Source organism: Propithecus coquereli, unplaced genomic scaffold (assembly GCF_000956105.1).
Source record: "Propithecus coquereli isolate 6110/MARCELLA unplaced genomic scaffold, Pcoq_1.0 Scaffold47, whole genome shotgun sequence".
Taxonomy (NCBI): Eukaryota; Metazoa; Chordata; class Mammalia; order Primates; family Indriidae; genus Propithecus; species Propithecus coquereli.
The window spans coordinates 5,903,155-5,927,863 of NW_012150507.1; the positions used below are offsets into that span (position 1 = coordinate 5,903,155).

Here is a 24,709-nt window from a genome sequence, read left to right on the forward strand (position 1 = left end):
AAACCCCACTGGTAGAGCAAACACACAAATAAGGAAGAGAAAGGACTCCAATGTTACCACTACAGAAAACTATCAAACCATAATGCGGAACAGTAAGAGAAAGAAAGGAACAAAAGATCTACAAAATAACCAGAAATCAAGTAATAAAATGACAGGAATAAGCCATTACATATCAATAACCTTGAATGTAAAGAGATTAAACTTTACAATTAAAAGATACAGACTTTCTGAATGGATAAGGAAACATGAACCAACTATATGCTAGCTACAAGAAACTGATCTGTAAAGACACATTTAGACTGAAAGTAAAGGGATGAAAAAGATATTCCATGCAAACAGAAACCAAAAGTGGGCAGGAATAGCTATAATTATATCAGATAAAACAGACTTTAAGTCAGAAATAGTAAAAAGAGACAAAAATATGATTCAGCAAGAGGAAATAACAATTCTAAACATATATCCACCCAACACTGAAGCCCCCAATAAAGCAAATATTACTAGATCTAAAGGGAGAGACCCCAATGCAGTAACAGTTGGGGACTTCAACATCCCACTCAAGGCATTAGATAGATCATTTAGACAGAAAATTAAAAAGAAAACACTGGATTTAAATTGCACTTTGAAGCAAATGGACCTATCTGACATTTATGGAACATTTATTTCATCCAACAGCTAAAGAATACACATTCTCATCAGAACACAAAACATTCTCCAGGATACAAGAGATGTTATGCTACAAAACAAGGTTCAACAAATTTCTAAAAATCAAAATAATATCTAGTATCTTCTCAGGAAGGAGGAACTTCAGAAACTATATAAATACATTGAAATTAAACAACATGCTCCTGAATGGTCACTGGGCCTAGGAAGAAATTAAGGAAGAAATAAAAAAATTTCTTGAAACAAATGCAAAAGTAGAAACACAACATACCAAAACCTTAGCAATGCTAAGAGGTAAGTTAATACCAATAAATGCCTACATTAAAAAAGTGGAAATATTTCAAGTAAATAATCTAATGATACACCTCAAGGAAATAGAAAAAGCAAGAGCAAATCAAACCCAAAATTAGTAGAAAGACAGAAAAAGAACAGAGCAAAACTAAACAAAATGAAGACTAAAAAAAATAGAAGGCATCAATGAAATGAAAAGTTGGCTTTATGAAAAGATAAACAAAACCAATAAACCACTAGCTAGACTAAACAAGAAAAAAAGAAAGACCCAAATAAAAATCAGAAATGAAAAAGGAGACATTACAACGGATACCACAAAATTACAAAAGATCATCAGAGATTATAATTAATCAACAACTATACACTAACAAACCAGAAAACTTAGAGGACACAGATAAATTCCTCGCCACATACAACCTACCAAGATTGAATCAGTAATAAAACGTCTCCCACCAAAAGTTCAGGACTGGATGGCTTCACAGCTGAATTCTACCAAAGTTATAGAAAAGACCTAACATAATTGTCCTCAAATGATTCCAAAAAATTGAAGAGAATTCTCCCAGACTCATTCTATGTGCCCAGCATTACCTTGATGCCAAAACCAGATAAGAATACAACAAAAAAGAAAGCTACAGACCAATATCCTTGATGAACACAGACACAAAATTTCTCAACAAAATACGAGCAAACCAGCCTGGCGCAGTGGCTCATGGCCATAATCCTAGCACTTTGGGAGGCAGAGACAGGAGGAATGCTTGAGGCCAGGAATTTGAGACCAGTGTGAGAAAGAGCAAGACCCCATGTCTACAAGAAATAGAAAAATTAGCCAGGCATGGTGGTGCATGCCTATAGCCCCAGCTACTCGGGAGGCTGAGGCAGGAGGATCGCTTGAGCCCAGGAGTTGGAGGGTGCAGTGAGCTATGATGATACCACTGCACTCTAGCTAGGCAATAGAGTAAGACCTTGTCTCAAAAAAAAAAAAAAAAAAAAAGGCTAGCAAACCAAATCCAACAGCACATAAGAAAGATAATAAACCATGAAATAAACCATGATCAAGTGGATTTTATCCCAAGGATGCAAGGAAGTTTCAACATATGCAAATCAATAAACATGACACATCACCTCAACAGGATTAAGAACAAAAACCATATGATCATCTCAATAGATGCAGAAAAAGCATTTGATAAAACTCAATATCCCTTCATAATACAAATTGTCAACAAACTAGGCACAGAAGGAGCATAATTCAACATGATAAAGGCCTTATATGACCAACCCACAGCTAATATCATACTGAAATGGGGAAAGCTGAAAGCCTTCCCTCTAAGAACTGGAATAAGACAAGGATGCCAATTTTCACCCCTCTTATTCAATGTAGTACTGGAAGTTCTAGCCAGAGCAATCAGATAAGAGAAAAAAATAAAAGGCATCCAAATTGGAAAAGAGGAAGTCAAACTGTCCCTCTGTACAGATGACACTGATCTTTTATCTAGAAAAACCTAAAGACTACACCAAAAAATTCTTAGATCTAATAAATAAATTTAGTGAAGTTGCAGGATATAAAATCAACATATACACCAATAATGAACTAGCTGAGAAAGAAATCAAGAAAGCAATACCATTTAAAATAACTACAGAAATTAAGTAAAATAAAATAAAATACCTAGGAATAAATTTAACCAAGGAGGTGAAAGACCTCTACAATGAAAACTACAAAACACTGATGAAAGAAACCGAAGAGGATACAAATAGAAAGACATTCCATGCCAATGGATCAGAATTAACATCATTAAAATGACCATACCACCCAATCTACAGATTCAATGCAATCCCTGTCAAAATACCAATGTCATTTTTCACAGAAATAGGAAAAAATAATCCTAAAATCTGTATGGAATTAAAAAAGAGCCTGAATAGCTAAAGCAATCCTGAGCAAAAACAACAAAGCTGGAGGCATCACATTACCTGACTTCAAAATATAATACAAGGCTATAGTAACCACAACAGCATGGAATTGGTATTAAAACAGACATATGCACCAGTGGAACAGAATAGAGAACCCAGATATAAATGCACATAATTACAGCCAACTGATTTTTGATGAAGGAGCCAAGAACATACACTGGGGAAAGGACTTCCTTCTTTAATAAATGGTGCTGGGAAAACTGGGCATCCATATGCAGAAGAATGAAACCGGACCACTATCTCTCAACTCAAGATGGATTAAAGACTTAACCGCAAGACCCAACACTATAAAACTACTAGAAGAAAACACAGAGGAAACACTTCAGGACATCGGTCTAGGCAAAGATTTTTTGGCTAAGACCTCAAAAGCACAGGCAACAAAAATAAAAAACAGACAAATAGGACTATATTAAACTAAACAGCTTCTGCATAGCAGAGGAAACAAGAGTGACAGAATGAAGAGACAACCTGTTGAATGGGAGAAAATATTTGCAAAGTACTCACCCAATAAGGGACTAACATCCAGAATATACAAGGAACTCAAACAACTCAACCACCAAAAAGAAAAACAAAATCACATTAAAAAGTGGGCAAAGGACATGAACAAATGTTTCTCAAAAGGAGACATACAAATGGCCAATAAATATATGGAAAAATACTCAGCATTGCTAATCATCAGAGAAATGCAAATCAAGACCACAATGAGATAGTATCTCATCCCAATTAGAATGGCTATTATCAAAAAAAACCAAAAAATAACAGAAGCAGAAGAGGATGTGGAGAAAGGGAACTCTTAAATGCTGTTGGTGGGAATGTACATTCATACAGCCACTATGGAAAGATAGAAAAGGAGGGCCTAATCCAGAGCGCTATGCTGAGGGGGATTTGCAACAGTAACTCAGTTTTTAAAAGGGGAAGCAAAGAGTATTTATTAATACAAGAATTAGCCTGACACAGGAAGAATGGATAGGGGAGAACCCTCAGTTAGCTGCCCTGTCCAAAACGCCTTTCCTTCCTTCCTTAAAAAGGACTGCTCCCTCTACTAACTACCGCTGCTCACAAATTTGAACACTGTCCTGAAATGTTTTCAGGAGTGGTCATATTTACAAAAGCAACACCTGAGCCTGCCACTAGTGTCATCCCTGCTAGTAGGTACAGGAAAATAACTCCAGAACAACCAGAAAGGAAGAGATATGTAGATTTCTAGGAGATACAAAGTTAGAATGAAGAAGAGTTAACAGGAAAAATAATACATCATATATTTCACTAACCTTCACATTCCTCCTCCCCTATTTTCATCTATTGAAAGGGACCGTATATACAAACACCATAGGAGGTAACTATGGAGAAGAAGTCTACCGCAAGGCCTCAGAAGGAAACTATATAGTTAGGCCTATCTCTATTTATCCCTTTTTCCATTAGGAGAAATCCTTGAACTTCCTATAGTTCAACTTTTCTAGATGGTGACTCAAAGTAAGAGCTCAGAGCAAATCATATAATACCACTGATGTATACAGCTCAGTTTTAGAAAGCAGAAACGAGTTTAAGAATTAGCCTTAGGAATCTATCAACATCCTCCAGGACGCCCTCACTGAAAGCAGGCATCGCTATTGCACCTACATGTGGGTTTTGCCTCCAAGAAGAGCAACATGAACAATGGTGAGCCTCCTGAGCTGCCTTCCATGTAGGGAAGTCTTTCTCTGCTGACTTGGGCTTTACTGACTGCCCTAGTTACAAAACCCTCTGTGCGTGCACAACTGGCAGTCCTGCCAGCTCCATCCGTTTTCCTCCTTGTCCCCCTGCTGTTCTGCATCCGGCCTTCATGGACCTGTGCTGTCCCTGCAGTGACACAGGGGGAAGCCGTGGCCTCTGGGGAGCACCTCAGTGAAGAACTTCGTATTATTGCTTCTGCTCTGCCCTTTCCACCCTTTCTCTTATTTCTAGCTGTGAGTCTCCTACTTTGGAGCTTTCTTCACCAGAAAAGTGAATATTAGGATTGGGAGGGCTGCAGAGGCTAGAATCTCTCATCAGGCAGTAACCCCTCATGAAAACCCCAGGTAAATCTTACTGCTCAGTGCAGGGTCAAGTGTCCTGTCTCTCTTAGCAAAAGTAAAGCTTTCCACTCAAAACATGATGGAGACATGTTTGTTAGTACATTGGTGAGTAAAAAGAAAAAAAAATATGATGGAGACAAGCTACTGGCCCTAATAATTTTAAAGAAATAAGCAAAAGCTTCTTAGCTAGGATATTACTAGAAATTCAACAGGCAATTTTCTATTCTTAGGGCAATAAGGATAGCAGGAGCCAATCTGCTCAAAATAACGAGATGTTCCAGCCCAGAAAGGAGGGCTGTAGAAAGCTGGCCATTTCAGCTGCAGGCAGCAAAATGTTCCACTGAGCATTGCAGAGGCCTTGCTCCTAATCCAAACAGCACCCGACACTTGCGGGTCCACTTTGTGAGGAGCCTCACGATAGTTTCACAAAGTGCACAAGGAAGACTCGCTCAAAATAAATGAAAGACTTTTCATTGCACAGGGCCGTATCGGAAAAAACTTAGAGAGTATATACATTTTTTCTTTCATGTAAATATTAATACTTTTTTAAATCAGAAAATGAAAAATTTTGAGATACTATTTGTACATTCTGTATTTCACTATCACTGAAGGATAGTGCTATAGCCTAAAAGTTTGCATCGCCTCAAAATTCATGTATTGAAATCCTAATCACCAAAGTGATGGGATTAGCAGGGTGGGGCCTTTGATAGATGATTAGGTCACGAGGGGCAGAACCCCCATGGATGGGATTAATGCCCTAACAAGAGACGCTGGAGCGCCCCCTTTCCGCTTCCACTGTATGAAGACAGTCTACAACCTGAAGGAGGGCCCTCACCACAACCCGACCATGCTGGTACCCTCATCTTGGAATTCCAGCCTCCAGACTAAGAAGTAACTTTCTGTTGTTTGTGAGCCACCCTCTCTGTCACAGTTATAGCATCCCAAACTAAGACAGGTAGGATATAAACATTGTTGGTTGAAATTTCTGAAACATTTAGCTTCCGTTAAAGGATCTAATTATAGTATCTCACCTTTAAAATAAATCTGATTGTTGAACAAGGTATTTTTTTGAAACCGTTTTATTTTTATTTTACCTTTCCTTGAATAACCTTGTTAACACTTCTTAACTACAAAATGTTATGATGATCTCATAGTCTCTTAATATTCTGTTCTTAAAATAAGACTTTTTTTTTCCATTTTAAACTATAGTCAAGGGGTCAGCATGCAAGTTAAGAATGGTTTTCACATTTTTAAAGGGTTACGTGACCCACAAAGCCTAAATGTTTATCATCTGATCTTTTGCTGAAAAACCTGGCCAACCCCTGACCTACACTAACAATAGCATGCTCAACACAAAGAAATGTACCTTGGTCTACTTATTTTGAAGGACTGCTTTCAAGACCAAGCCAGGCAAACCAAATTGAAATTGATTGTTCTACCTACAGTTGATGACAGATCTGGCCAGAACACTGTAAGGCAAGCTTAATTTTGAGGTGGGATTCATTCAAGATCTAAATTTAGGAACTCCATGGATCCTAAAGGTGGTGAAATGGAAGCCCTGAGAAGACTACACTGAGGCCATGGAATTGTTCATCATTTGCCCAGTGCCTGGCATCAATCCACAGTTTGGGAAACATCATCATGAAATATCAACAATGCTAGGTAGCATGTGGGCAATGGTAAACGAGAGACTATATGGATCTTGAGGAAAGTGAGTGGTGTGAGAGTCTAAGATTTAGATAGGTGGGCAGCACTGTCTGAACACAGGGGAGGGGCCAAGACCTGGATGAGAAGTATTTTGTGGCAGGGAGGAGAGTATAGCTGAAGCACAGATAGTGAGAGGAATTTCAGAACAGGCAGTAATATAAATAATCTGGGGTTTCAGCCTCAATAGAATGGTCTCAGGAAAAGTGTTATATTACATTCCTCACTGTATTGAAAAAAAGAACAGTCTCATACCATGGCTGTTCTCCTGAATAATCAAATAAATTTGGAATCTTTGGCATTCAGCCAAGTTCAAGGGGGATCACTAAGCACATAAACTAGCTATGAGCAAAGCAGTCCTGCCCTGAGCTCCCACCAACCTAGGAGGCTTTCACTGATGCCAACTCTCTTGGCACCACAGGCCTGGGCTGCCTGCCAGAGGAGAACAAGGGTCAGGGTATTTTCTTTAAGAGATATTTATAACTAGAAGTTAATGTCCTGGTGCCAGGAATTGACAGGGAAATTTTGGCTATCAAAGACTATCCTCAGAGAGGATTTAAATGACTGTATCTCCACCCAAATCTGGGACTGATCATGATGCCAAGATGCCCAAGGAAACAAGATGAGTCACTGCCTAAGGAATTTGGGGGTGGGGAGGTGGAGGTTAAATGTTGAACATAAATGTGAAAGCTGGAAAGCAAGGACACATCTGTGTATTCAGGGCTGAAATCAAAGCTGGGCCTACATCCACATCGAGCAAATATTTCCACTGTCTAGAGTCAGTGAAATGCAGTGCATAGTTGCCCTGACCTGCTTTCTTCTCCAGAAAGGCCTTGGTCTAAAACAAATCTATTTATCTGGACTTTTTTTTTATCATTATAACTTTACATCTAAATGGCTCTTACTGACCCAATTACCGAACTGTAGTTGAGGTAATTTTCCCTGTGCTTGTATCTCTAACTTGCCTCCTCATGTGTTCCTGCATGTCCACAGAGCAGGCCTGCATGCGAGGGATCTAGGTTGCGCATTCCTTATGAGAATCTCTTTTTTAATACATATATTTTTATTTCAGAATATTACGGCAGTACAAATGTTTAGGTTACATATACTGTCCTTGCCCCGCCTGAGTCAAAGTCTTTATGAGACTCTAATGCCCGATGATCTAAGGTGGAGCTGAGGCAGTGATGCTAGCGCTGGGGAGTGGCTGCAAATGCAGATTATCATTAGCAGAGAGGTTTGACTGCACAATAAATGTAATGTGCTTGAATCATCCTGAAACCATCCCCTTCCCCAGGTGTGTGGAAAAACTGTCTTCCATGAAACTGGTCCCTGGTGCCAAAAAGGCTGGGGACTGCTGGTATAGATGACAGGCTTCTGAAGCAGCAACTGCCTCTCCTAGAAGTTGAAACCTTTCTGGTCCTGTGCAAAACAGTCTGGGAAACGTTTCAGAAAATGGACAAAAAACAAAGCCTGCTCAAATAGGAGCAAGGACAGCTGCCTTAACTTCCAATGATCAAAACTTGACTCCTTACCACAGCAGAGCCTAAGAGGAGAGCGGCTCAGCTGCTGTGTTCAGACCAGCCAGCTGCTGTGTGTCCAGCTGCAGATGAGGAGAGCAGCTCCCATTAAGGGAGGAAGTTAGCAGGCAACGGCAGTCCCCTGGGCCTGGCCCTTCTGATCAGTGATTGCACAGAAGCTGTTTGTGTGTTCCAGAACAGCACTTCAGAAAATACAGGCCCAAAATACAGGCACACATTAACTCATTCTTAGCCCAAGACTTTATAGACTTGCTGATTGTCTGTTTAGGCTTCTGCCACTTGCTATTTTAACAGCACAGGAGAGGACGCTGATGCTGAACACATTAATTCCACGTAGCACGTAACCCAACCACCGACAGACCCAGAGTACTTACTGCTACAAATAGCATGCAGTACATGGAGAACGAAGAGTGGCCTGAGTAGAAGGACAACCTAGAAGAGAAAGAGGAGAAATGTCAATTTTATCTCCTGGCGGCTGAGAATATTCCTGATTTCATAAATCGCCTCTTTAGCTTCAGGCTGCACACAGCTCCTTCCCTCCACACCTTTAGAAATTAGAAGAGTTGGGGTAGGGGGACAATTAGGACATGAACATTAAAGAGTCCAAGAAGGGTATGAGGTCACATTTCTAGACAGTACCATTTTATTGAAACTCTCAGGAAGCATGAATCATGTGAACAAACTTGCCAAGCATTTCTATAGATGTTAGAAGAGAAATACTTGACAAGCCATAACTGGCATAAATGATCTTGACTTTACTACATATAAATTTATGTGACCATGATTAAAGTTTTATTTTCCACTTGTAGGGTTAGGCCCTGAATAATGTAATACCTCCTTTGGAACACCCAGAAGTTGATTACTTTTTTCCACTCATATTAATATTTTAGTGTTTTAAATGGGCACACATCTTGCCTCACAATTCCCACTAGATTAAGTGCTTAAAATAAATATTTATTTTAAAATTGTGCACTGACAGTACTGCAGTAGATGAATCGCCTTTTTCAATGTTATAGTCTATAAACATCTGAGTATCTTCTTTCCACCTAAAAAATAGAATGCTCACAAAACTTTATTTTATAGCGCATCTGAAAAAGAAAAAGCTCACTAACATTCAAGATCTAAGTTCTGCTTACATAGAATTGGCCATTGATGCAGAAAAGGCATGTAAATTAGGTATGGTAAAAGTATACCATGAAAAGATGCTCATGCAAATGATGAGAATGCATCTCCTGACTCCTTTCCCTACAGAAGAATAAGAACGAAAACAAGAAGGACAGACCCTCAACTATTTTACTTACTATATATACTCTGCCTTATTCAAAATGAATTTAAGGGAGATGTTGGTTCCCTGATTCAGAGAGGAGAAAAGACTCCTAAAACTCATACCAGAAAGTTACGTGTATATGTTTGGTAACTGATGGTAGGTGGGAAAATAAGGATTATTTAAGTATATACTGATGATGTGTCTACCAAGAATTTTTATTATCTTTTTTGTAATCAGATATATTCCTAAGAAAGAGAATCTTCTAACTTCCTGTGCCAACCAGGAATTATAAAATTAAACACAATAATTTTCTGGGTTTAATCTACACAAAATGAGAAAAATAAATCACGTGTTAGCCTTTCTATTTGACCACAGAGGATGGATCAACACAAATTCTTATTTTATTTTTTAGAAACAGGGTTTCGCTTTGTCACCTACGCTGGAATGCAATGGCCCAACTATAGTTCACTGACGCCTCAAACTCCTGGTCTCAAGCGATCCTCCTGCCTCAGCCTCTCAAGTAGCCGGGACTACAGGCGTGCACCACAATGCCCAGATAATTTTTTAATAGAGATGAGGTCTTGTTATGTTGCCCAGCCTGGTGATGAAGTCCTAGGCTTAAGCAATCCTCTAGCCTCAGCCTCCCAAAGTGGATTATAGGTGTGAGCCACCATTCCCAGCCTAAAATTCTTAATTTAAACTCAATAATTAGAGCAGAGTTCTGTATGTTTTATAGTTAGTTTCAGTAAGTTTTATTGAAGAGCCTACAAATTAATAAAAGCCAATCTGAAGGACTGTCAAAGCCAACATAACCATGATCACAGAAATATTCTCAAAGCCGAGCAAGTTTCACTAAATCTTGTACATTGTGCCACAAAAATCATAAATTACAAACTAATGTATTAATAATAGTTTTAAACAGCTCTGAATCAGCCACAGGGTGACTTCATTAGTTGAAAACAAAATGGCTTCAGTTTATTATGAATACAAACATAGATTTTATTCTGTATACAATCAGCAAAGGAGTCTGGTTATAACTTTGACATACAGATATTAAAAACAAAGGGAAAATTATATTCAACCTCAGTTTTTAAGTCTTTACCCATAGTCACTTATCAAGCAGATCATAGTAATACGGACTTCTATTAAAAAGAAAATTAACAGAATAAAGCATGAAAAATATAAATTCAAATTATTCATATTCTATACAAATCTAACTCTTCATTGGAGTCTCTGGGAGATACAGCCCCTAAAGGTATCTTATTATGCCCATAATTTATAAATGAACTAAATATTTGTATTTGTATGTAATTTAATAAAACCCAAGTAGTAGTCCAAATGCAGTTTTCATCATAGTGAACTCAACTGAAATGTTTAAATTTTGGCCCTAACCTAAGAACCCTGCCCTTAGATTTAACCAATCTTAGATTTTAACCAATCCTAGACTGCCATCTCACTTCATTATACCCTCTCTGATGAAGGCAGACACAGTACAGTAACAATTTAAGCCAGCTTTCCATCAAATCTTAAGAAACTCTTTTCAGAAAGAAAATCTGCAGTAAAAATGTATTTTGAAATGCTACTGTTTTCACTAACTCTGGGGGATGGTCTATTAAACAATAGCGAGCTTCAATTAGCAAGCAGACTGGTTTTGACCATGTAACTTACTATGAATGGAATTCTATACCAAATGACAAATTTATGATGCTTTTTTTCCTTACATTTGTCAGTCCAAGAACCCCCTTCTCCTGGGAGAGCTGATTAAACTCAGCCTGAACTCCATATCATACCCTTCAGAGCATTCACCCCCCATCTCCCTCCCCCCGTGTCTGTGAGTCCCGCCTCAATTCAGCATTCTTCCACCTCCGTACTCCAACATCCCCATCTGTGCTGGGTCCTATAAATTGCAAAGACGACCAAATCCAGCCTTTATCAGTCATCAAAAACAATCAACTTATAAAGTCTTCATTTGGTATTTTGGGGGCTCATGAGGAGGTTAAATCACAAAGAGCCCAGCTAATCATCCATCTCTCTGCTCTTCCCCATCACCCAACTTTCTTCTTCTTCCCACTCTCCAAAGCTACAAAGTACAAAAATTACACTTTTAGCTATTTTTTTTTTTTGAGACAGGGTCTCGCTCCAACGTCCAGGCTGGAGTGCAGTGGTGTGATCCTAGCTCACTGCACCTCCAACTCCTGGGCTCAAGCGATCCTCCTGCCTCAGCCTCCCAAGTAGCAAAGACTACAGGTATGTGCCACCAAACCTGGCTAATTTTTTGTACTTTTTGTGTAGAGACAGGGTCTTGCTATGTTGCCCAGGCTGGTCTCGAACTCCTGGCCTGAAGCAGTCCTCCTGCCTCAGCCTCCCAAAGTGCTGGGATTACAGGAGTGAGCCATTATAACCAGCCAGGTATTATTTTAGTTTGAAAATATCTTATTTTGCATTCGTTCTTGAATGATAGTTTTCCCAAGTACAAAATTCTAGGATGATGATTTTTTTCTCATCGCTTCGAGGCTATCATTACACTATTTTCTGGCTTCTACTTTTGCTGTTAAGCTTAAGCCATCTGTCTGCCATTCCTTGGGGGTTATCTGTCTTTTCTCCGTAACTGCTTACTCTTCTCACCCTCATCAATATTCTGAAGTTTTATTATCATGTATCTAGTAGGGATTTCTTTTTATTTATTTGGTTTAGTATTCATTGGCTTCGTATAAGTGAGTATTTGTATACTTTACCTGTTTCAGAAAGTTCTTAGCCATTGTATCTTTAAATATTGGGTATCCTCCATAAGACCTTTTGTTCTGCTCCTCCACATCTCTTAACTTTTCTTCTGTATTTTAATCTTGGTCTCTTTAGGTCTTTCATTTTGTCCTCTGTTTCGCTGTGCCTAATCTACTTAATCAACATGATATATTTTAAAATTTAAATTAATACATATGTGTCATTTATAGGTCGCTTCAGTTCTTTTTCAAGCCTGTCTGGTCAATTTTGATTCTCTTCATCCCACATCATATTTTCCATCTCCTCTTATTTTAGTCTACACGTAGATATATTTATTTTATATTCTATATGGTAATTCCAATACCTGCAACCTTTGACATTTTATGTAATTTGTTGTATTTACTCTCACTTGGGATACTATACATGTTGATTTATATTAGAACATGAGCTCAGGCCTCTGGGACTCTTCTCTGTGGGAAATTTTAGAGGTCGTAGTTTAAAGACAGTTCTTCCAGAGATTTGAGTTCACTACCAACCCACTTTAAACTTCAAGACTTCTTTTTTTTTAGCCAAATAACATGAATTCTGGCTGCAGACCAGTGTGAGTGTGATCTTGTGGTTAAGAATTCTTTTTAATAGCCCCCAATGGGAGGATGCTGCCATTTGGGAGTCCTTGTATTATCCATGTGTTTCCTATGTATCTCCCTACTCTCCTCCAGCCTCAATCTTTATCTCCTGTGCCCCATATTCACTGCTCAGGCTCTAGGCTACCAGGAACTGGCAGATACTTCCAGGGACCACACTGGATCAGTAATACTGACTCTGGCCTCAGAAAAATTCCTTTACTCTCCCACCAGCTGAAGTATTTATTAAAAACATTTATAAATGTTTTAAGATTTATGTATATTCTAAGATATAATACACAAAAATGTGTAATATATTATCTAGTGCATTTAGTTGAACTATATCAGTAGGCATTTCTAATCCTCCATATTGCCAGAAATAGAAGGTTTTTTTTTTTTTAAACAAAACTTAGAATTAGTGAAATGCTATCGAAAATCAATCACTTTACTAGGAGACAAGAGTTTAGCAACAGAAATTTGCTTTCAATTATACAGTGACCAATGCTCACAAACGTTTCCAATTATTACTATACCACCATTTCCCTGGGGATGCCAAACTTGGCTCTACTGCAAATTAGGACTTCCTTATTCCCCTAAAAATCATCCCGAAATTGATTCCTAAAGCAGTCTAAGGCAGAAAGGTTGTCAAAAGACTTGTAATTATTACAAGCCACCAAGTACATTCAAGTACTTAATACAGAGTAGTTCTACTCCTCACATAGAGAAAATGAGTCTCACATAGGTTCAGTTACTTGCTGAAAAGTCACATCTCTTTGAGGCTCAAATCTGAGTCTTCCCAACTCCTTCCAAATGTGCTATGATTTCACCCCGGGGAACGACAGATAAACCCTTTAATTCTGAACTTTAATTCTGCCATCTCCAGGCAGGGGAGTACCCATTAGAAAGAACAGGAATTACGGTTTATATGTGAAGTAAATATACAAAGTAGAAATTAGACTTAATCTATGAAAAAAATAGATACTGCCAATGTGTAATCATTTCAAGAGAATACCAATTTGTCAGGCCAGGTGCGGTGGCTCACAACTGTAATCGCAGCACTCTGGGAGGCCAAGGAGGGAGGATCACTTGAGGTCAGAGTTCGAGGCCAGCCTGAGCAAGAGCAAGACCCCATCTCTACTAAAAATAGAAAAACTAGCCGGGCATGGTGGCGCATGCCTGTAGTGCCAGCTACCTAGGAGGCTGAGGCAGGAGGATCGCTTGAGCCCAGGAGTTTGAGGTTGCTGTGAGGTAGGCTGATGCCATGGCACTCTAGCCAGGGCAACAGAGCAAGACTCTGTCTCAAAAAAAAAATTTTATACCAAGCCACATAAGATATCTAATTTTGATATCTTACCCTCTGATGTATTTTTCCCTTATAGTGAGTTAGAAATTAGGACTTTATCATCAAAGCCTAGGAGCATTAGGAAATCCAATTTAACTTCCTGCTCTTGTCACTCTTCTGTCAGAAATCTTGGGCAGAATGTCAAAATGTGTTAACTTAAACAAGCAAAACCTAACGCATCTTCCCAACACATCTGGCGATCATTTCATTAATGTGTGCAAAATGCTCAAAAATCCTTTTTATATTTTGATCAAAGGCAGTCAGATTAGTTGAGCAAATAATATCCATAATGATGAAGTGGCAGATGTATACTCTTGTAAATTTTTAAAAATTCAGGTTTTAAAAACATTCTTAAAGCTAAGGTTAAGTGGCACAACAACAACAAAGGATAAAGAGAAAGAGTTTAGGAATTGTCTGAATTCTGTTTTCCACTGCCTGTGTGAAGATTTTCTCAATTTTCAAAGGAGCATTTCTGTCCTTCAAATAAACCAAAAGTCTTGAAAACTTGCCTGTCTTTTTCATAAGTTTCCAAACATTACCTCAGAAGCAAAACATGGCAGTTGCAATACATTACATAAGGAAAAATAATGGTTAACATAACATAAACATAAAAGAATAAAGCCAATCCTATAATATCTCCCTCCAGTGCATAGATGGTTAAGTTCATTATATAAATGGACAGTAATGATATTAGATAATATTATCTAATGTCTTCCCAAACCTCACTTTCCCAAAAGAGAGGCATTAAAATTTCCTTAGCAACAAAAGCTTTTTCTGTCTGTTGCTCACTGGAGAACAGCACCACAGGACGTCAAGTCAAGATCCACACAGGTCAGTAGGTTGCTAGTCAGTAAATTAGCTGGTCCAGGTGAGGCTGGTGCCATTTTGGTACAGCAAATTTCTGTACTCCTCATGGGCTACTGTCAGTTTCCTTACCTGCACATTGCATGGAGGCTGAGTAGCACTGTCTTACCAGGACCCTGCTCTTCAACTTCAGCAAAACTCTTATTCCCCAAAAGTAAGTTGCTAAATTCTACATATGCTCTGCTGTGATATCTTGTTTCAGCCCTTCATTGCCTTGTACCTGGGTTGGTATCACATTCTCCCAACTGGTCTCCACATCTCACTCCTTCCCTTCATCTCCTACAACATGCAGCTCATACTCCTTAGAGTATTACTCTAAGTCTTCTAATATCTGACTTGTAGACCCTAAACCTCTAGCCTGCCTGACTTTGATCGTATTGATCCCTGGACCTGAGACATGTTCCATCCCAATTCTACACATTCAAATCTTACTCATCCTCCAAAATGCCTCCTCCAACTAGAAGTAATATTACCATCCTCTGATTGTATGTAGCATTTTACCTTTAAGGCATGTATCACTTTCTATCATCCACACTATCATGTACTCAATCTCCAAACATGTCTTATCTATGTAGTGAGCACCATAAGAGCAACATGCACATTTTGGTAGCTCCCACAGTGACTAGGACACGAGAGCAATAGACATTAGATGAATTTAGTAACTTCATGGAAGAAGCTAAGGCAGTGGTTCTCCAATCAGCAGCCTCAGCACCATCTGGGAAAGTTGTAGAAATGCAAATTCTTGGGCCCTACCCCAGACCCACTACAATAAACTCTGAGGGTGAGGCCCAGCAATCCATACTTTAACAAACCCTTTGGGTGTTTCCAGTGCAGCTCCAGTGTGAGAAACATTGGGGCAAAAGAGTCAGGGTGGTGGAAGGGTGAGGGGGTAGTCACAGCTACAGGCCTAAATTATCAGGTAATGACATTCAGAACAGGGATCTAGAAAGATGTACTGGCCTTTAAGTTACATTCTATTTAAATACACTAGTAACTAATGTCCTTTCATAAAGTAAAGGATTTTTTAAAATCATGCCCTTCTTCATTCTATATGCTGATATTATCATATACATATATGATTAAAAAGAAGGTTGGAGGCCAGACGCAGTGACTCACACCTATAATCCTAGCACTTTGGGATACTGAGGTGAGAGGATTGCTTAAGGCAAGGAGTTTGAGACCAGCCTGAGAAAAAGTGAGACCCCATCTCTACAAAAAACAGAAAAATTAGCTACGTGTGGTGGTGCACGCCTGTAGTCTCAGCTACTGGGGAGGCTGAGGCAGAAGGGTTGCTTGAGCCCAGGAGTTGGAGGTTGCAGTACGATGATGCCACTATAGTCCAGCCTGAGCAACAGAGCAAGACCGTGTCTCACAAAAAAAAGTTTGTCTAGTTACTGATATACACATGCATGAGAAATATGGTAAGGCTGAAGAAAATGAATCGTTTTGCAGTCATAAAGGCTTAACCAGTAATATCTACAATTAGACCATACAGAAGAATTCATTCTCTCAAAGTGTAAAGTACTTAAGTACTAGAGCTAATCACTCTAGATACAATGGGTTTTCACTATTTTAGAAAGTACTTCCTCAAACTTCAGCTTTATTTACCTGCGTATGGATTGCATTTAAATAAGGAAAATTATTTCTTATATTCAATCATACATACTACAATTAATACCAGGCTGCCAAAATCCAAACAGAAATACCTTTGCATTGAATATCTGATTCATAAAAGCCAGAGATTAGTCACTTAAAATTGATCAGAAACACTGAGCTTATACTTAAACATAAATAATTCAAATAAAAGCCAGAAAAAGGTGAATCTCTTAAAGCAGCCAATAGTTGCTATACTGTACTATCACAAATAGACCAGCTAATTGTATACAACCTTAAATCCACCCTACCTAACAGGGTAAATATCAGCTCCCAGGCCGGGCGTGGTGGCTCACGCCTGTAATCCTAGCACTCTGGGAGGCCGAGCTGGGTGGATCGTTTGAGCTCAGGAGTTCGAGACCAGCCTGAGCAAGAGTGAGACCCTGTCTCTATTAAAAAAAGTAGAAAGAAATTAGCTGGACAATTAAAATATATATATAGAAAAAATTAGCCGGGCATGGTGGTGCACGCCTGTAGTCCCAGCTACTCGGAAGGCTGAGGCAGGAGGATCGCTTGAGCCCAGGAGTTGAAGGTTGCTGTGAGCTAGGCTGACACCACGGCACTCTAGCCCGGGCAAAAGAGCAAGACTCTGTCTCAACAACAACAAAAAAAAATATCAGCTCCCACCTTCTGGGATAGAAGTCATGCAATGTCATGTTCTCATAATCCAGGTGATCTAAAGCAGTGGTTCTCAAAGTGTGGTTCCAAGATCAAGCCCCACCCAAAACCTTCTGCATCAGACATTTCAGGATGTGGCCCAGCAATGTGTTTTAACAAGCCCTCCAGATGATTCTAATGAACTGCTAAAGTTTGAAAGCCACTACTAGCCTAAAGAGGATCTTGACCTGGTGAGGGAGCTACAGGTCTCAACTACTGGTGCTCATTAGCTTTTTTTTTTTAAACGGAGAAGAATGGCATTCTCATTAGCATAAGCAAGGACAGTCCTAATAACCGGATATTCTAATGTTGTGAGTATAGCCCTTTTAAGTTAGAGTAAATTCTCAAGTATTAATTTTAAACTATGAATAGAAACTCTCTAAATATAACAATTAATAAATATTCCATTAAACTGCATTTATGTTCTCACTCCTATGTTTAGGACCTAATGGCCACCACAATTGAAGTCCAGTAAAAGTCCTGTGATATCAGTAACAGCAGACAGAGCACAAGAGTGTGTGCACACACAGGAAAGAAGAGGATGGTGGGGAGAAAATAAGAGAATGGGAAAAAATCAAGACCAAAAACCAAAATTGTAGGAGGATATTCTCATCCTAACATGTAACTCTGACTCATTTATATAGTCAACAAAAACAACTCATTTTGGGCGCTTATGTTCCCTTTTCCCCCAATGCTAAGCATTATAATTTTATAATTAAAAATTTATATGAGGACAGGCTGTAAAGATAAAAAAGTTAAAAGAGCAGATTACGTTCTAATCTTAATAACTGTAGGCAATATTTAAACCAAAATGTTTTTGCATTTTTGGCTTCCTGAGTTTTAAAATTCAAGAGAAAAGGAATAGGAAAGTCTGTATCCAGCCAAACTATACTCCACAATAGAAGAGCAATGCAAAGCCACAGTTATGTTCCAATATTACACAGCTCTGAAACTGCAACAACTGACTCATTCTGGAAACACTGATGGAAATCACATTTTTCTAAGATAAAAAGCCTTCCTAGAACTTCATTGCTTTTTCTTTTTTCCACCCTGACCCCTAGAACTTCATTTCTATATTTGATTTTCGTTTCTCCTTGCTTCAGAACCCCAAAGCTTACCAAGACATCTTTTCATTGAAAATTATAAATAATAATTATTAATGAATATACCTCTGTAATTTGAGGTTTCCAAATATTCACACCGCTTTTAAAGAGGTTGTTTTCCCAACCCTTACACAGGACTTTAAGTGGACAACTATGTGTGCATTTAGCGTGGAAACTTTAAAGGCTGATGGGTAAAAAGTCTAAGTGCACTTAGTCAAAAGTGTAATCACAGTAATAGTGTATGTCAGCCAATGTACCTACACTAAGAAGAGTGAGCAAGAATGACACATAAGGACCAAAACATAATTCTTTCTATGCCATTTTAAATGAATTATGTTATTTCACATTTTATCAAAGTGGCTTGTGTAAAAAGCAAATATCTCATCGATAAGAAATATCACAAGAAAATTTCAAACTAAGACTTACGTACTTGAACCAGAGAAACAATAAATGTGTGAAAAATTTGTGTGTTTTAAAAAACATTTACAAGGACATTCTCTGGAGTTTAGGTAAACTCTTATCACCATAGTGACTTTCTTAAATTCCTTGGCTGAGAGAAAAAATTGGAGTTTTCCTGTCTATTTTATGTTGGTTGATCCAGGAAAGATATTATTAGATTATTGAGCATAAAATATCCAATTTCCTTAAGTACTAAGTTTGACAGTTGATATCTCTGACATTTCACTTTGACATTTCTTGTTTTATTTTTATTGTGACAGTACATCCTCAGTCTTCCAAATGCATGGTTTGGCTTGTGATTATCTTTCACATTTTTTTAAGAGCAATTTTTGTGAAAACATGGATAAGTCAAAAATTCGTGTTATTTTTGAATACGAGTTCCGTCATGGAACCGATGCAGCACAGACAGCTTGAAATATCAACAAAATGTTTGGGAAGGATGTGGCTAATGAGTGCATAGTACATCGATGGTTTGAGAAGTTCCCTTGGTGATTTTAATCTTGAAAATGAGCCACGTGGGCGACCTGAGACCAAGGTGGATAATGATGAGCTGAAAGCTGTAGTGAAAGTGAATCCCTCTCAACCTACATGTGAATTAGCAACAAGGTCTGATGTTACGAACCCAACAATATTGGACCATTTGAAACAAATCAGCAAGGTAAAGAAGCTGCTGGATAAATGGGTACTGTACGAATTAGCTGAGCATCAGAAGAGAAATCATCTTGAAGCTTGCCTTTCTTTGCTGTCATGACATGAAGGCGAACCATTTCTACACCATTTTGTTATGTGTGATAGAAATGGATTATTTTGACAATTGCAAGTGTTTAGCACAATGGCTGGATAAAGTGCTGAACACAGTCCAAAACCAAATATTCAGAAAAAAAAAGTTAATGGTGTCTGTTTGGTTGTCCAGTGCTGGTATTATACACTACAGCTTCATGGAACCTGGTCAAGTGATTACAGCAGATGTCTGCTGCAACCAACTGGATGAAATGATGAGGATGCTTGTGATTAAGCAGCTGAGATTGGTCAATAGAGACAGGCCAATCCTCTTCCATTCTTATTTGTTTAATGTAAATCTTCCCTGCTAGACTAAGCTCCATGAAGATGGGGACCACAGATGTCTTATTCACTGCTGAATCCCCAGCACGTAGCGTAGTGCATACTCTAGTTATATAAGTTGTCTTTTTCACTCCCACTAAATGCAAAAAATAGGAGCTACTAGCAGGCCTATGTTGCTTACAAGAGAACCAACAGGACAATAAAGTGTCTGGAAATCATATATAAAAAACCAATCGAAGGATGTTTTACCCAGAGAAAGTATTTGTTATGAATAAATGATGAACAAAGAGAAATTAACCTATCTTAAAATATAAAAAGGTCAACCACACAGAAAAGGTAAGGCTGACAATTCTGAAACTTGAGATGAGGAATTGGCTCTGTTAGTAATTAGTGGCTTTACTTAATGTTCTTGGGCCTCTGGTATTTCCTCAATCTAAATTAAAGGAGCTGGACCTTCTAGGTTCTAAACATTCTATTTCATTCATGTCTAATAACACTTCTGAATGTAGAAAGTGGATGTATTACCAACCTGAAGACCTAGAACTGTCACAACCTGAACCAAGTTACCTTACAAAAAAAAATACTCTAAGAATACTAAAGATCTAGCAGAGCTTCATAAATGGTTGTACTGCATCAGGGTTCAGCAAACTATGAACCTTGGGGCAGCCACTGTTTGTGTGAAGTTTTACTAGAACATAGCCACTCCATTCATTCAAGTATTGTCTATGGCAGCTTTCCTACTACAGTGGCAGAGTTTGATAGTTGTGAAAGAGACCACACAGCCCATAAAGCCTAAAATATTTACTATCCGGTATCTTAAGAAACAGTTTACTGACCCTGGACTCAACAATCTATAAGGTTCATTTCACATTCTTATACACTGGCGATGAAAAGAGCTGTAGCAGGCCAGGCGCGGTGTCTCACGCCTGTAATTCTAGCACTCTGGGAGGCCGAGGCGGGCGGACTGTTTGAGTTCAGGAGTTCGAAACCAGCCTGAGCAAGAGCGAGATCCCGTCTCTACTAAAAATAGAAAGAAATTAATCGGACAACTAAAAATATATATAAAAAATTAGCCGGGCATGGTGGCGCATGCCTGTAGTCCTAGCTACTCGGGAGGCTGAGGCAGAAGGATTGCTTGAGCCCAGGAGTTTGAGGTTGCTGTGATCTAGGCTGATGCCACGGCATTCTAGCCCGGGCAACACAGTGAGACTCTGTCTCAAAAAAAAAAAAAAAGAAAAAGAAAAGAGCTGTAGTAAAATGCTCTTAAATGGAGAATAGGAATAAAATAGAAAAAAAGAATGAGGAGAGAGACAACAGGTCAAACATGATTTCAATTCACCTCCCAGTGATTACACTAGTTTCTCTCTTTAAGCTAGTAGATGGCTTGTCATCCAGTCACTGACACCTTCTATTCAAAGCACATACAAGATAAAACAAGCATTCGAGATTTAACACTCACCTGCCTTCCTTAACTTTTTCTGCATTCCCTCGACATATGTAGTTTTCAATGTAACCATCACTACAGTTGATTTTTGACCAGTCTGGGTCACAAACATCCAAGAAGTGAGGTCGCAGTCTGCCTATCGAATACTTGGCAATGTCAGTCAGGGACTGACTAGCAGCTGCACCAAATAAAAATGTTCCAATGGCTTTGTAAATAGTGGCTATGTAGTTATTCCTGATAAAGGAATTTGAGTGCAAGAGGTTAAAGTAAACAGACAGGGTTTCTCCAAGAACCATCTGAAAAAGAAAAAGAAAAATAGTATGTTAAAGTAGCAAGCAGGCACTTAAAACAAAACACCACATAGAAAAGAAAATGGTAAATCACAATAAGATCTGCGTTTTAAAAACGGTCCCACCACTTTTTTTCTTTACAATTGGGGAGTCCACTCTGGATATCTAATTCTAAACTGCAAAAAAAAAAAAAAAGTGTCAGATAAACTGTGGACACTGCTTACAAAGCCATGGCTCAGGCAAAATCATTTCATAGCCTACCTGAAACAACAAGACTTTATTTCTTTTCTTGTATTAAAATAAAATTGAGCTTCAGTAGACACTGATGTATCCTGGAGGACAAAAACCATGGCTTGAGCAAAAAACACAAACCTCCCTAATCAGAAACTCCCTTATATAAGTACTTTTGACATCTTCATTTTTCTCAAACATTCCTTTGAATCAAAGACGTCCATCATATTAAAAAGGGTAAAATAGTTTCAGGGAAGAAATAAATCTAATTAATATAAAAGCCAGGATCTAACACTGATGCCAAGGGTACAGAGGGCAGGGATTTAGCTGAGAGTCTTCCAGTCCTGCCTTCCAGGAGATCTTTACATGTGGGCTCTGAGTCATAAGTTTAAAGATATAAAAAGGTTTCCAAATGCTTTACAACTTAAATCAATATCCTGCGAAATTCAAAGAATACTGAATGGCAACATTATAAATAACAACATCTGCTTATTAAATAAGACAGTAAGATACTCTCTCTACCTAAGACCAAAATAAACACTTAAACAGAGAATAGTCTGCTTGCTAATTTGTGTATAGGGAATATAGGTAATAAAGTTTCAGTGGAGATGCAGACTAGTCTCCCTGCTTCACCTTAAATTTATATAAACAATTTTATAAAGCATTGAAACATTTCCATTTAATGAGAATTAACTGCCTTTAGGATAAGCCTTACTACAAGTGAAATAAATGATTACTTCCTAAAAGGGATTTCAAGACCTGATACCAAAAATTCTTTCCTTATCTGGCTCATTGGCTCCTAGAATTCCATAATTAGAATGTTATAACTTTGACTACTAGACTATGAACTTTACAAAAGCAAGGAGGATTTCTTAATTGCTGAATAGAGAGCTGGTATCCCACAGTGATTTAAAGCAGAGTAGCTGGTCAGTAAATTTTAATTAAAGGTGCTGCCTTCAATTAAAAGGCAAACACTCTTAATTTAAAAACGTTAAGCCTCACAAAAATACAGTCCTCATTATAGTCCTTAATGTGAATGAATTAATCACATCCCTTTCTGAGACCACGTCACAGGAGAGGAAAATGATATGTACTTCTAGGGACCTCATATCTTCACAATTTTGCTTAGGGTTATCCCTGACGGCCTACAGAAGCCTGGCGTTTAAGTATATATTGCCTCCTTAGGCCGTTAAGGGGGTGCAGTAATTTCTGATAGGTAAGTAGCCAGAAAGGATTTCTCTAACATTTCATTATGGAATTGATCTTTGATAATTAAAAACATGCCAGGTGTATTAATCAACCACAATTTTAGCAGTTCAAACTTCCACATCTCAACTATCAGCTGTTCTTAAGCACTCAATTATTTTCCAGAAACAGGTACTGAACTTTGTGAGCCTTCCTAGTCATAATCATCACTGTTTATGGCCACCCAAATCCTGGTTCAAGCCACTGATGACAGAAGATCAGTTTGCTAGGAACATTCAGAGTATTGGGCACAGATTAAAAGCTGATCTACAGAAGTAGCATAAACTGAAACTTAACCAGAGAATGGAAAGGACTCTAAAGCTGGCAAACACTTATATCATCTTGTATTATGCACTCCCTCTTTATTGAGAGAAATAGACAGTCGAGAAGTTCTAAATCAATTCTTCTGAATTAAATGTAAAGATGTCTGTCCATTTTATCTACACAAGATAGCCATATTCTTTTTGTTTCATTTTAATACCTTATCCTGCCCTTTGAGCCATTTATGCCAATTCTTAACCTTCAGTGAAGTCTACACCTAAACTAACTGTGGCCTAATCCCAGAACTGAGATGACTTGTCATGCATTATTTACTTAGATTCTAAGGATATGATAAATATTCAAAGAACTATAACATTTGGGGGAGTAAAACAGAATACTTATGACAATCAAAGCTAATAATTATTTAAACCAGTGTAATTCAACCTCTTAAACCTACACCCATTAGCATTCTCTTACCATGTCCTTTATATCTCCAACAACCAAGATGATTTTACATTCCTCTGCATTGTCCCTACAGTTTAGTGTCTTTCATTCAGAGCCCACCTTCCCAAAGCAATAGTCTAAAATCAATGGCACATTTCCACATCTTCCACTCCCCTCCTAAATATCTCAACCACCTCCATTCCCTTTATTCTATGGAATCTTTCTCAAAAGTCAAAATTGTCTCATCAGAGCAAACAGATTTTTATCAACCCTCATTTACTTTAACTTCGCAGTAGTATTTGACTTCAGTGACCATTTCCTGCTTCTTAAAATTCTCCCAAGACTTCTGAGAAACTATTAATCTTGGTTCCCTACCAGCTTCCCTCAATCCCTCATTTATTAATGGATCACTTGCAAGTCATGTCAAAGGCCCGGTGTGAAGTCTGAATCATAGTGATTTTTTCTTTTAAAGAAGTGATTTACTTTCTAGTAAATAAAGTTAAGCGTATCTAAGTCTAACTAAGTACTGCCTGAAAGAGGCTGACTTAACGAATAAACTGGAATTGTAACAGTCTGTTCATTTTCAAGAAATCTACACTCACATTAATTTACTTGATGTTTTATTAAGTGTAAAGATAACTTTCTCACAGGTTATGTTGAAATAGTTAAAAATTCCAAGTTAGGCCAGGCGCGGTGGCTCACGCCTGTAATCCTAGCATTCTGGGAGGCCAGGCGGGTGGATCACTCAAGGTCAGGAGTTCGAGACCAGCCTGAGCAAGAGCAAGACCCCGTCTCTACTAAAAAAATAGAAAGAAATTAGCTGGACAACTA

At 38.3% G+C, this 24,709-nt stretch overlaps 1 protein-coding gene across 2 annotated transcripts in view; it reads right to left on the reverse strand.

Moving 5' to 3' along the window:
• Positions 1–24,709, reverse strand: part of PPAP2A (phosphatidic acid phosphatase type 2A) — a 116,920-nt gene that overhangs the window by 8,436 nt on the left and 83,775 nt on the right. For both annotated transcript variants that reach the window (XM_012655285.1, XM_012655286.1), the window contains exons 3-4: positions 21,423–21,703; positions 8,587–8,644 (exon numbers count right to left, since the gene is read on the reverse strand). In XM_012655285.1, the coding sequence (XP_012510739.1) occupies positions 8,587–8,644; positions 21,423–21,703 (339 nt within the window). The remainder of the gene's footprint in view (positions 1–8,586; positions 8,645–21,422; positions 21,704–24,709) is intronic.